The sequence below is a fragment of the Aquarana catesbeiana genome, linkage group LG01 (assembly GCF_042186555.1).
Source record: "Aquarana catesbeiana isolate 2022-GZ linkage group LG01, ASM4218655v1, whole genome shotgun sequence".
NCBI lineage: Eukaryota > Metazoa > Chordata > Amphibia > Anura > Ranidae > Aquarana > Aquarana catesbeiana.
Window position 1 is genome coordinate 81921368 of NC_133324.1, and position 14742 is coordinate 81936109.

Genomic DNA, 14742 nt, shown 5'->3' on the forward strand with positions numbered 1-14742 from the left:
CTGTGCATAGTAAACAATTCCCATTTTTGTTCACATCTCAGAGTTGTTGATCTCCTCTAGCCTCCTTGTAGCAGCTTCTTATCTAAACCCAGTGGCTGAACATCATTACTTTGGACCAGCTTTCTGATGCACATCATTCTACTGACCAGCAGTGTAATGTGCGTACATTATAAGTGTCAGTACGGTCTTCTATAGTAGCCTTCCTCAGCCTTTTTACCCCAGAGAAGCCAAAAACATAATTTTCAGGTCTCAGGGAACCCTTACTAAAATTTATTTATCAGGGTCAATGGGAAAAATACCTCTTACATGGCTGGTCACTAGGAAGAATAAAACCCTTAAATTGGACGTAAGTATGAAGAATGAAATCCTTACAGTGGTGGTCATTAGGAAGAATAAAACCCTTAAATTGGTCTTCACTAAGGAGAAGGAAACCCTTAAATTGGTGTTCACTAGGAGGAATGAAACCCTTAAATTGGTGGTCACTAGGAAAAATTAAACCCTTAAATTGGCGGCCACTAGGAAGAAGGAAACCATTAAATTGGTGGTCACTAGGAAAAATTAAACCCTTAAATTGGTGGTCACTAGCAAGAAGGAAACCCGTAAATTTGTGGCCACTAGGAAGAATGAAACCCTTAAATTGGTAGTCGCTAGGAAGAAGAAACCCCTTACATTTGTGGTACAAAGAATGAAACTCTTACCTTGGTGGTTAGTAGACCAAAAGAAGCCTTTAAAGTGGTGGTCAGAAGAAAAAATGAAATCCTGACCTTAGGGGTCATTAGGAAGAATGACACCCTTACAGTGGTGGTCATAAGGAAGAACAAATCCCTTACATTAGCGGTCAGTAGAAAAAATAAAATCATTACATTGGTGGTCAGTAGGAAGAATGAAATCTTTTTAGTGGTGGTCAGTAGGAAGAATTAACCCTGACACTGGGGGTCATTGGTAAGAATGAAGCCCTTACAGATGTGAACAAAGAAATCCAGACGGCTGCACTCACCAGATCTTCTCTATGCCATCTTTACTTAATCAATAAATCCATGAAAACAGCCAAAGAGAGTGGAGAGAGAGAGAGATGGTTGACGCATTTCAAGCATTGCGTAGCACTAAGCACAGTGTAAAATGCGTCAACCATCTGTCGCTCAATTCAATATGAGTTTTGGCTGTTTTTATGAATTTATTGTTTGAATAAAAATGGCTTAAAGGAAATCTGGTGAGGGCAGCCACCTGGATTTCTTTCTTCACATCTGTAACAGTTGTGAGCTAGGCTGGGAATCTTTGTATGCTGGATCTAGGGTCCTGTGGTGTGTGCCGACCTGGATCAGCATTTTACTGTTTGACTGTATAAAAGCCTTACATGTGGTTAGTAGGGAGAATGAAACCCTTACATTAATGGTCAGTGGGAAACATGAAAACGTTAAATTGGTGATCATTAGAATGAATGCAACCTTACACTGGTGGTCAGTAGGAGCATGTAAACCCTCACAATAGTGGTCAGTAGAAAGAATGAAACCCTGACATTACAGGTAGTTAGGAAGGATGAAACCCTTACAGTTGTGGTATGTAGGAAGACTGAAATCCTGACATTACGGGTCATTAGGAAGAATGAAACCCTTACATTGGTGGTCATTAGGAAGAATAAAACCCTCCTTCTCCATCTTGTGGTGTTAATAGGGAAGGGGGGATCAGAAGTGTTTTGTTGTAGGACAGGGATCTGCAATTAGCGGACCTCCAGCTGTTGCAAAACTACAAGTCCCATCATGCCTCTGCCTCTGGGTGTCATGCTTGTGGCTGTCAGAGTCTTGCTATGCCTCATGGGATTTGTAGTTCTGCAACAGCTGGAGGTCCGCTAATTGCATATCCCTGTTGTAGGACGTTGATAAGATATTTCATCAGCACACCAACAAGCTTGTTTTAAAGTGAAAAGCTTTATTTTTTGCATGATCACATAGACAATATGATTTTAAAAAAAAAAGGTCCCACGTGCTGCTTTGTAAGGAGAAAGGTGGCATGCCACATGCTCCCCCATACATGGACATAATGGGATTTTTGCAAAGTGGTGTTAGAGATAAGAGCAGCAAAGGGAGCCTATGGAACTCTGATGCCGCGTACACACGGTCGGACTTTCCGACGGGAAATGTTCGATGTGAGCTGTTGGAATTTCCGGACACAAATGTTTGAGAGCAGGTTCTCAAATTTTCCGCCAACAAAACTCGTTGTCGGAAAGTCCGATCGTGTGTACACAAGTCCGTCGCACAAAAGTTCATGCATGCTCAAGCAGAAGGAGCCGCACTGGCATTTGAACTTCCTTTTTCTTGGCTCGTTGTACGTCTTGTACATCACTGCGTTCCCACGTTCGGAATTTTTGGCCAACATTTGTGTGACCGTGTGTATGCAAGACAAGTTTGAGCCAACATCCATGGTTTTGTTGGCGGAAAGTTCGATCGTGTGCATGCGGCATTAGAGTACCAACATTAGAACATACAGTATATAGCATAGACATTGCCACAACAACGGCCATGCAGAGACAGTTGGTGAGTTTCTAGCTTCAGTTTCATCTAAAACATATCTAAAGGCAAAACTTTAGTTTTGGATAGAGTGAAAGTGGATTAGAACATCTGTCAAGTTTTTATCGCTGTCTGTGCCTCCCTTAGAGAGATTCACCTTCTCTATTTGTCCCGTTTGTCCCAAATTTTGGGTTTTCCCTAGAACAGGAATAGAGGGGAAGTCTTTGAATGGGGACACTAGACCTGGTGACAACAAGGGATTCCCTCACTACAGTATGTAGGGATTTCCTCTTACTTCCTGCTTTGTCTATAGGACAGGAAGTAATGGGAAAACTCCCTAATGGGGAAAAAAAACTGACAGGGGTTATAACCCTCCATTATTCTATCCAAAAGAATAGAGGGATAGAGACGATTTTGGTCTTCAAATGAAATACTAATTTCCAGTTTATTAGCAAAGTTACGGTCATGGCATCTGCTATTACAGCAGTATTATCTGTCTGTACAAGTATTCAGCTGCCTAATTGCACTGTAAATTTCTTATTGTGTACATGTATTTGAAGTGATTGATCCCTTCCCATTTGTTTGAAATACATTAGGCACTCCCTGCTTTTTATGTTGTCCTATAAATCAACCCGTTTCCACAAGGAGACTCTTAAGCCTCGTACACACGGTACGATTGTTGGCCAACCGAGCGTCTGATTTTTGTCTTAAGGGCGTGTGCCAGGATCTTGTCTTGCATACTAACGGTACACAATTGTGCAACAAACACGAACGCAGTGTGGTACTACAAGGAATTTCAGCTCTTGAGCGCCACCCTTTGGTCCCCTTCTGCTAATTTTGTGTTTTGAGCATTGATTCCGATGCGTATTTGTACTTTTGTACTTTAGTGTGATGGATTTGTGTACTGACCATACGAAAATGTGACTGCCAACCGTTGTCTGCTGAAAATGTACTATTCTGCCATCCAACATTTGTTGGCCGAAAGTTGGACAACAATTGTCAAAAGGAGCCTACTAACGGTAAGATTTTAGGACAACAGTCTGTCAACAGACAATCCCCTGCCAACAATCGCATCGTGTGTACGAGGCTTTAGCGTAAACATAAAGCTTGTGTCTCTGGTTTTGGGCCATTGCATTGTCTGGAATTTAGAGAAGGTTTTCCTATTATGCTGGCCTTACACCTGTAGACTTGCGTTCATATGTTCAGACGAGACTATAAAAATCACTGGTTATGGTGCCTTCATGGACTCAACCAATTTTTATTGACTTTGTTTGAGTACCATGTCAATGTCTTGATTTTGGTAGAACAAATGTTTTACTTCTTGATTAACTTTGACAAGGACATACCGTATATACTCGAGTATAAGTCGATCCGAGTATAAGTCGAGGCCCTAATTTACCACAAAAAAATGGGAAAAACTTAGTGACCCGAGTATAAGACGAGGGTGAGAAATGCACAGCTACTGTAAGTGGAAAAGAGGGTCAACAATGCCCATTTGCAGCATCACTGTGCCCATTTGCAGCCATAGGTCCCCTGAACTTCAAACTCTGTAGTTAATGGTTCCTAGATGCCCCCTAGCTGCAGCCAAAATTTGGGGTCTCTGAACCCAAAGGGTCCCGAAATGACATTGCAGCAGATAGACACAGTTGACCGACTTTGGGGACCCGTATCTCTGGGCCACTTATTCCTAAGAACCCCAAATTTGGTGTGCAAACCCAGTCGAACTAGCTCCATAAAATGTCCAAAGCTGGGGTTTCTAGCACCAAGTGGCCCCAAGATACAGGTTCAGAAAATGTCAAGCACTTTTCTGCAGCAGAGAATGATATTTTCTGAACCGGTTTTGGGGCCCTGTATCTCGGGGCCACTTGGTGCTAGGAACTCCAGCTTTGGATATGTTATGGTACCAGTTCCACTGGGTTTGCACACCAAATTTGGGGTTCCTAATACTAAGTGGCCCTGAGATATGGGGGCCCCAAATTCGGTTCAGAAAATGAATTTTTTTGCTGCAGAAAAGTGCTTGACTCGAGTATAAGTCGAGGGGGGCACTTTCAGCACAAAATGTGCTGAAAAACTCGACTTATACTCGAGTATATACGGTACACATTATTATACAGTATTTATATAGCGCCAACAGTTTACGCAGCGCTTTACAATGTAGAGGGGGGCAGTACAATTACAATACAGTTCAATACAGAAGAAATAGAAGGGCCCTGCTCATGGAGCTTACAATCTAAGGGAAGGTGGAGGTGGTACAAATGGTAATGGCTGCAGGAATGATTTGATGGAGTGGACTAGGGTACAATTCTTAGGTGGAGGTGGGATAGACTTTCCTGATTAAGTGAGTTTTCAGGGATTGCCTAAAGGCGGACAGGGTAGGAGCTGACTGTACATTCTAGGGCAGAGAGTTCCAGAGGATGGGAGAGGCTCTAGAGAAGTCATGGAGGCGAGCATGGGAGGAGGTAACAAGGCTGTTCGAGAGGAGGAGGTCTTGGGAGGAGTGAAGAGGACCACTTGGGCGACATCTGCAGATGAGGTTGGTGATGTAGCTGGGGGCGATGTTGTGCATGGCCTTGTATCTTATGGTTAGTATTTTGAATTTTATACGATGGGATAGGGGAAGCCAGCGAAGGGATTGGCATAGAGGAGCAGCAGTCACAGATCGGTTAGTAAGGTCTGGCGGCAGCATTCATAATAGACTGGGGATAGCCTGTGTAAAGGTAGGCCAGTGAGGAGGGAGTTTCAGTAGTCAAGGCAGGAAATAACCAAGGAGTGAAGAAGTTGTTTTTTTGGTTGCGTTAGTCAGGACGAAGGGACGAATTCTGGAAATGTTGCAGAGGTTAAGGCAGCAAAATATAGCCAGGGTTCGGATGTGGGGGGTGTAGGAGAGGTCAGAGTCTAGGATTACACCCAGCACCTTTGCATGTGTGGAGGGACCAATGGTTGTGCCATTCATCCCAATGGTAAAGTCACGGGGAGGGGATTAGGGAGGAGAAGATATTACAAACTCAGTTTTAGTCCTTCCAAACCAATTGTCGAATCATCCCCTAAGGCTCCATGCACACTAGCGTTTTTTTTTTTTGTTTTTTTTTTAAGCTCCTAGAAGCTGTTATTGGCATTTTTTTCTGCTCCTAGAAGCTAAATAGTGTTATCCTATGTGTCCATGGACACTACTTTAGGCTATTAGCATTTTTTGAGCTTCAGCTTCTAGGGGCAGAAAAAAAAAGTTTTCGTAGTGTTTCTTGGTGCGTTTTTTCCAGCAGAAATGCTCCTACTTCTAAAAGCTACTAAATGCTAACAGCTTTTTTGTTTTTTTTTGTTTTTTTCTTCATGTACTGCAAAATTGCTAATAAAATGCTTATGTTCCTAACAGCTTCTAAATGCTACTAGAGGGTGGCAAAAAAATTCTATTATCAGCATTTTCTGGCATTTCTTTTTGCTTATAGTGTGCATGGAGCCTTAAGGCTCGGTTCACACAGGGGCAACCTGACTTACAGCGCGACTTTGCAAGGCGATTTGAAGGCGACTTCCGTGCGACTTTGCGTGACCTCCAGGACATGCGACTTTGGCTGTGGCCAATCACAGAATAATCAGCTCTGTGGGAGGGAGGGAGGGGGGGGGGGGGTAAACGTGGGAAGTAAGTGAACTGGCCGTATACTAGTAGAATTTTGTTCAAATGTTTTTTTCTTTTAAGAACGTTTGTTTTGTTTTCTAATTGTTAATGGGGTTACATTGATGGTCAGCCACAGTGACAAGTACATTGGAAGAAGCGGGATGGAAACATTTTTTGAAACAAATGAAGAATTTGTATACGAACGTTCATTTAAAAACCTACTAGCGTAATGCCAGCGTTAGATAATCAAACATTGTGGAAACAATCATTTTCTAATAAAGCTCTACAGGTGTAAGTCCAGCTTAAGCTCTGGTTAACACTGGTGCGATTTCATGCGTTCCAGAATGCACTGAATAGCATGTCAAATAAAATAACGTGTTTCTATGGAGGACATTCACATATATGTGCTTCTAAGATGATGCGATTTGAAAAAGGGTCCTGTGCTTGTTTGGTGCGATTTAGAGTCTCATAGAGTGGAATGGAAACTGCAGGGAAAACGCATAGATGTTCAAATGTAATGCGATTCCGGTGAGTTTTCTAGGCTGTATTTGTGAAGAGAGAGAGTGAGAGAAAGAGAGCGAGGGAAAGGAGAAAGAGAGCGAGGGAAAGGAGAGAGAGAGAGCGAGGGAAAGGAGAAAGAGAGCGAGGGAAAGGAGAGAGAGAGAGTGAGGGAAAGGAGAGAGAGAGAGGGAGGGAAAGGAGAGAGAGAGAGGGAGGGAAAGGAGAGAGAGAGAGAGAGAGAGAGAGAGGGAGGGAAAGGAGAGAGAGAGAGAGAGGGAAAGGAGAGAGAGAGAGAGAGAGAGGGAGGGAAAGGAGAGAGAGAGAGCGAGGGAAAGGAGAGAGAGAGAGGGAGGGAAAGGAGAGAGAGAGAGAGAGAGAGAGGGAGGGAAAGGAGAGAGAGAGAGGGAGGGAAAGGAGAGAGAGAGAGAGGGAGGGAAAGGAGAGAGAGAGAGGGAGGGAAAGGAGAGAGAGAGAGGGAGGGAAAGGAGAGAGAGAGAGAGAGAGAGAGAGAGGGAGGGAAAGGAGAGAGAGAGAGGGAGGGAAAGGAGAGAGAGAGAGGGAGGGAAAGGAGAGAGAGAGAGAGAGAGAGAGAGAGAGAGAGAGAGAGGGAGGGAAAGGAGAGAGAGAGAGGGAGGGAAAGGAGAGAGAGAGAGGGAGGGAAAGGAGAGAGAGGGAGGGAAAGGAGAGAGAGAGAGAGGGAGGGAAAGGAGAGAGCGAGGGAAAGGAGAGAGCGCAGAGAGAGAGGAGAGGGAGCGAGAGAGAAAGGAGAGGGAGAGAGAGAAAGGAGCAAGAGAGAGAGAGAGGGAGAGAGAGAAAGGAGAGGGAGCAAGAGAGAAAGGAGAGGGAGATAGAGAGGAGCGAGAGAAGGGGAGAGGGAAAGGAGAGAGAGGAGAGGGAGGGAGAGAAAGGAGAGGGAGCGAGAGAGAAAGGAGAGGGAAAGAGAGAGGAGCCAGAGAAGGGGAGAGGGAAAGGAGAGGGAGAGAGAGGAGAGGGAGGGAGAGAAGAGGGAGAGAAAGGAGAGGGAGCGAGAGAGAAAGGAGAGGGAGAGAGAGAGGAGCCAGAGAAGGGGAGAGGGAAAGGAGAGAGAGAGGAGAGGGAGGGAGAGAGAGCGAGAGAAAGGAGAGAGAGAGGGCGAAAGAGTGTGAGAGAGAGGAGAGGGAGGGTGAGAGAAAGGAGAGAGAGAGAGAGAGAGGGCAAAAGAGTGTGAGAGAGAGGAGAGGGAGGGGGAGAGAGAGAGAGAGAAAGGAGAAAGAGAGAGAATGCCATACATCAAAATCGCAGAGGAACGCGGATGAAATCACACTGCTGGTGATCCTTCAAATCACAATACAAAACTCGCTGATATTACAACACATCAGTGTGAACCTAACCTAAGTGGGGGTCCTGGTTTTAGTGATAACATTTCTATTCAGAACTAAGGGACATACATAGGATCTGGCAGGTTACATAAAAAAATCACCAGTCCTATATTTCCGCACACAAATGTTTGAGAGCTGGTTCTCAAATTTTCCGCCAACTTCACTTTGTTCTCGGAAATTCCGATCGTGTGTACACAAGTCCGACGCACAAAGTTCCACGCATGCTCGGAATCAAGCAGAAGAGCAGCACTGGCTATTGAACTTCATTTTTCTCTGCTCGTCGTACGTGTTGTACGTCACCGCGTTCTTGCCGTTTGGATTTTCCAACAACTTTGTGTGACCGTGTGTATGCAAGACAAGTTTGAGCCAACATACGTCGGAAATAAATCCAGGATTTTGTTGTCAGAAAGTCCGATCGTGTGTACGCGGCATAAGTGTATCCAGGTGATTCATACCTTTTAATTTGGTGATAACCGATATTGGATATGTTCAGATTTTTCTCATTTTCAAATGAAATTTGGCAAAAAATAGTAGCAGGGCCCAGAAAAAAAATAGTGCAGAGAATTTTGGCTTCCTAATCATTTAATCACGGCGATTGACCAGCACAGTGATCACGTGATCAGCAGTCCATCCTACTGACTTACGAGAACTGTTGGTGGGGGGAAGGCGCTAAAACCTGAAAGGGGTTTTAAAATGACATTAAACATTAGATTAAAAAAAAATCTATTCAAATCTGTATATCTAAGTCAAAAAAGTCCCTTCTATTACTCACAGCCTCCTCCGCATCTCCAAATTCCTTTTTTTTGAACTGCTGTGACCTGACTTCCTGTTGGAGGGTGATTACGTTCGTTCTCCATGGTCTTACCGTATGTATGAACATAGCCACCCTTTCTTGGTCTCTCCCGAGTTGGACTATGGAATACGAGATTTGTGGTGAGCCTAGGGCAGTGCACATGACTGTAACTACCGTGCAATGCATGCGCAGTGGGAAGCCAGCTATGAAGCTGCAAGGAGTCACAGCCAGTTTCCCACAATAAAGATATTGGGGACTAGTGTGGATTTGATTTAAATCACTGGTAAAAAGGCTCGATTGAAATCAACAGAGATGACAGAGCAACTGTCATCTCTGTCCCGCACCGGCTCCTCCTCTGACCCGCTGTTGACTCACCGACAGTTCCATTCACTTTAACCACTTAAGCCCCGGACCATTTTGCTGGCCAAAGACCAGAGCACTTTTTGCGATTCGCCACTGTGTCGCTTTAACTGACAATTGCGCAGTCATGCGACTGCTCCCAAACAAAATTGACGTTTTTTTTTCCCCACAAATAGAGCTTTCTTTTGGTGGTATTTGATCGCCTCAGATTTCAAAAGCGACAATTTTGAAAAAAAAAATGCATTGTTTTTTACTTTTTGCTAATAATAAATATCCCCCAAAAATATCTAAAAAAAACAATTTTTTTCCTCAGTTTAGGCCGATACGTATTCTTCTACATATTTTTGGTAAAAAAAAATTGCAATAAGCGTTTATTGATTGGTTTGCGCAAAAGTTATAGCGTCTACAAAATATGGGATAGTTTTATGGCATTTTTATTAATATTTTTTTTTTTTACTAGTAATGGCGGCGATCAGCGATTTTTATCGTGACTGCGACATTATGGCGGAGGCATCAGACAATTTTGGCGCGATTTTGGGACCATTCACATTTATACAGCGATCAGTGCGCATAAAATTGCATTGATTACTGTGTAAATGTGACTGGCAGTGAAGGGGTTAACACTAGGTGGCGCTGTAGGGGTTAAGTGTGTCCTAGGGATGTGTTCTAACTGTAGGGGGGATGGGCTAGCTGTGACACATTACTGATCATAGCTCCCGATCACAGGCAGCAGAGATCAGTGTCCAGTCACTAGGCAGAACGGGGAGATGCTTGTTTACATCAGCTTCGCCCCGTTCTTCCTCTCCGGGAGACGATCGCGGTTATCCCGGCGGACATCGAATCCACGGGACCCGCGACCCGACTCACGGAGCTCCTGGCCGGCGCGCGCACGCGATGGCACAGCGGCAAATTCAAAGGGACGTACAGGTACACCCATTTGCCCAGCGGTGCCATTCTGCCGTTGTACATCGCGTGCGCCGGTCGGGAACCGGTTAATGGGACGGCTGGTGATGCGGCAGTGACACAACAAGGTGAGGGACGTGGCGGCAGCAGGTGAGTGGATGCCCGCTAACAGGCGCTGCCATGATGGGTCTGAAATGACAGGCGCTCTTTAAATGTAAGGACATTGCTGGTAGTTAGAATCTTTAATATTTGCAAACAAAATTAAGGTTTCCTGTGTAGAATAATAAGCTGTCAAGTTAGTAAAACATCTATATCAGAACTGATTCAATCATACAGTTTGTAGTGTACATAGATTTGCAAAACAATGGGATAAAGGAATATTCCTGAACTTTGTTTTATCTCATGGTTACTGTGAAATTGTGTGAATGCATCAATGCAGTGCTTGTTATCTCAGCTTGCAGAGCTTGGATTCATTGAATGAGTTTACCAAAAATATAAATATCGCAGAATATACAGCCTCATGCTACATAACTAAGCTCCATTTCATGCTGAATAAATTAAATTATTAAGGTATCTTAAATAGAAAACTATCTTTACAAAGATTTTTACACTAAACGCATTTTATTAAAATAAATTTGATAAAAATCCAAATAAATCTGATTTGAAGTGATTGTAAAGGTTTTTTAAAATAACAAACATGTCATACTTACCTGCTGTGTGCAAGGGTTTTGCACAGAGCGGCCCCGATCCTCCTTTTCTGGGGTCCCCCGGCGGCACTCCTGGCTCCTTCTCTACTTTGGGCACCCCCTCAGTAAGGGTCGACCGATTATGGGAGCGACCGATTATCAGGGGCCGATATTTACATTTTTCAAAGTATCGGCCAGAAACATACCGATGTTACCGATATTGCTTCAAGTTATTGTTTTGAATACTTTCAAGTGTAGAGGAGGGGTTTGGGGTCCTATAGACCCCAGATCCCTCCATAAAGAGTACCTGTCACTGCCTATTACTTTTTTTAAAGATGTTACATTCCCTGTGACAGCAGTAAAAGTGATAAAAAATAAAATTAAAAGGACAGTGTAAAAATAAAAACTTTAAATGTACAAAATATCGGCACCTGATATTGGCTATCAGCCTGAAAGGTAGCCCAAAAAATCGATATCAGAACGGAGAGCCGCTTTCCATGGGGGCACCTGTGCGGGCGCGCTCCTGAGTTCTGCTGCTGCGTCCATTGACACAGACAGCAGGACTTGGCCCCGCCCCCGTGTCATTGGGTTTGATTGACAGCTGCTATCAATCTATCCAATGAAGAGCCAAGACAGCAGCTGGATCTGCTAGGCTGGTCCTCAACACTTGTTAATGTTTAAATATCACTCTTCATTTTGCATTTGAATTCTATAGATATTATATTTCCTGTGAAAACCCCTGATGAAGGAGACAGCAGTCATCTCTGAAACGCGTTGGGTTCAGGAAGCGATATCTTTTCTTTGTATTTTTTGTATTCATACATCCACGTGTATGTGCAATATTCTATATGTGCTTTTCAATAAATACTTGACATTTTTCAAATACTGTTTGTTTATTTGGTAGTGCCGGTAAAGTCCCACCCGTAGGGGGTTCCTCTTTGTTCCTTTTTCATCCTCGACTCTGGAACAATCAGGTTCAGGTAATAAAAGGGGGGATGCTCTGGGGGGAGCTGCAGCACAAAAGGTTTTTCACCTTCATTCATAGAATGCAAAGAAAGGTGAAAACAACTCCTTTAAATCAAAAAAAAAATCAGATTTTTTTTTTTAGATTTTTTTTTTTTTTTTAAATCAGTGATTTTTATCCACCCTGCTGGAGACTCAAAGACCTGTGAAGAACCAGCTGGGGTGAGGACGGCGCTCGATCCCTGGACAAGTAAGCGTCCTTTTATTAAAAGTCAGCAGCTACAGTATTTGTAGCTGCTGAATTTAACTTTTCTACTCCTAGGGTGAAGAACTGCTGTAAGTAGAGGGTGGATATGGATTCGTTTTGGAGACTGATGATATACTATAGTTTAGTGTCACTTTTTAAGGTTTACCAAAACCAAAAGAAAAAGTTCTGGCTTTACATAGACTTTAACCAAACCAAGTCCATAGGCTGAGGCCTACAGATATGTTCACATTGTAGATAAAAAGTGGTTGATATTAACATTGATGCATATTGCTAATGTGCTCTCTCCTCTGATTTTGCAGATTTTGAAGGACACTAAAGCTGTGAAGACTTGAATGGGATAAACATGAAAAGTTTAAAGGCAAAGTTCCGAAAAAGTGATGTAAGTACCGCCCCCGAGGGCCTGCAAATGTGCAATTTTGGTCATCACCGCCTCTTTGGTTAGCAGTGGTATCGCTCGTTATAAAAAGCAGGTTGTGTGTGAGATGGTGGTCCTGTCTTCTGTTGATGGCTCCCTGAAATATGTCATAGCAGGAGGGTATCCTGTGCTCACAATGATGGATTCGGAGAATATGGCTTAACCCAGTGGTTGTCAACTTGCAAGGGAAAGGGGACCTCAAATGCAGTCCTTAATGTCTCCAAAGGGCCACATATATTATAAAATGTATGACATGTAATGCTACAGAAAACTGTCACAAACTGAAGACTTACTAGAGGAAATGGTCAGAGATTGTTCTACTAGAGTGGTTGAAGACTGAAGTTATGCTATAGGACAAGGATCTCCAAACTTTCTAAAAAAAAAAAAGGGCCAGTTTACTGTCCTTCAGACTTTAGAGGGGCCGGACTGTGGCCACCAGGAGTACAAAATGACCTGGCATTTTTAAACATTCCCCCATCATTGGTGTTAGGGAGGAATTGTGCCCCATCATTTGTGTTATTGGGAGGAATTGTGCCCCATCATTTGTGTTATTGGGAGGAATTGTGCCCCATCATTTTTTATTGGGAGGAATTCTGCCCCATCATTTGTTATTGGGAGGAATTGTGCCCCATCATTTGTGTTATTGGGAGGAATTGTGCTCCATCATTGGTATCAGTGGGAGGAATTGTGCCTCATCATTGGTGCTATTGGGCCCCATCGTTGGTGTTATTGGGAGGAACTGTGCCCCATCTTTGATGTCATTTGGTAGGAATTGTGCCCCATCGTTGTTGTCATTGGGAGGAATTGTGCTCTTCATTGGTGTGAGTGAATAAAATATTTCCCAGAGGGCCAGAAAAAAGCAAGCAAAGGGCCACATCCGGCCCCCGGGCCGCAGTTTGGAGACCACAGCTATAGGAGACCGTCAGAGACCAGGGACATGTTGCATGAGACCACCAGACTTTACTACAATTAAGAGACCCTTTACATACCAATGATTCCTTTACTGACTGCTGGGGTCCAAAGGGCCACCCTTGAAACACCAAGAGGCCACATGTGTCTCTTAGGCCACAGGTTAGGCACCAGGGGCTCGATAGATCGACTTCAGTACAACCAGCCTGCCCATCGACTGGATCGAAATTCGGCCAGCCCCTGCTAAACCTGCTACATTTCACTCTGTCTATGGCCGGCCTTACTCTACATTGTAGAATGGTTTCTCTTGTAATAATTGGCTGTAGAATATATGCTTAGTGCATCCTCAGTACATGGGTCAATTATTCCTAATTGGTAGTGCTTAATTGAGCATGTAATTAAATGGAATTGTGTTTTGGGCCATGGCTGATGCAGAGTTGGATGATTTAAATGTAATTTCTACAGATAAGTGAATTATGGCGAGCACAGGCACACTTCCCTCATTATCGTATGTAATACGGAAATAGAACTTCCTCTGCTCATCAGGCGGATGGCGTTTATTCATTTAGACAATAAAGTTAATGAGAAAAAAACTCAGACAATAAAGTAAAAAAAAAAAAAAACAAAAAGAAAAAAAAGGAGTCAGCTAAAAAAGTTAGCAACCATTTTTTTATAACCAACAAAGCTTATGGGTGGAACATGTAAGCTGTTCCTGAAGGTGAACTTATCCTTTATCCCTTTCGCTGCCAGAGCCGTGTATCGCAATTGACGCTTTTAGACATAGCCGCTCCGATGCTTACGTTTGTTCCTGGGTTTATGTGGGGGTGGGTGCTCAATTTTTGGGGGGGGGGGGCATTTTATGTGTAATTTAGATTTTTGGAAAAACTTTTTTTCCATCACATAGTGGATTTTTTATCCCCTATGTGCTGCAACATGTTATTGCGTCGCAATGCATGTCCGTCAGAAGGTTGCCATTCAAAATGATTGGCCCCTCATTGCACCAGCACACTTAGCGTTTGCTGCTGTCATTGTGTTAAAACATGGTGCAAACAGGCCTTTATAGTTCTTTTCTTAGAAAGCAACCACAGAAAATCCTGTCCCCTACCATCAAAGCATTATATGAAGGAACATACCGTTGGCATCACCTTTTTTAGATGTGCATGCTTCCTGGGTGGTGTAGACTTTGGATATTCAATCTGCTGGCTGTTAGTTTGATTGCGGATCAAGCAACTGATCAGCAGATTGCATAGCTAAATTCTGTAGCTCTCCAGCAAGCAGCATGCGTGTCTAAAGGGATGCCGAGAATGTGTTTTTTTTTTTATACTGCTATTAAAATGAGATTCGGGGTGCTGTGATGTTTATGGAAGCCTGCCAGGTGCCTTACACCAAATTCAGAGCATAGACCAGCAGAAATACTATCAGGAACCATGAATCAGACCGAGACAGAAGTAAAGTTAAATCACACTTGTTTG

General features: G+C 43.5%; 1 protein-coding gene across 2 annotated transcripts in view; it reads left to right on the plus strand.

Annotated features, from left to right (window-relative positions):
• Positions 1–14742, plus strand: part of RAI14 (retinoic acid induced 14) — a 277999-nt gene that overhangs the window by 65497 nt on the left and 197760 nt on the right. For both annotated transcript variants that reach the window (XM_073620881.1, XM_073620891.1), the window contains exon 2: positions 12246–12325. In XM_073620881.1, coding sequence (XP_073476982.1) covers positions 12290–12325 — 36 coding nt within the window. In that variant the 5' untranslated portion in view covers positions 12246–12289. The remainder of the gene's footprint in view (positions 1–12245; positions 12326–14742) is intronic.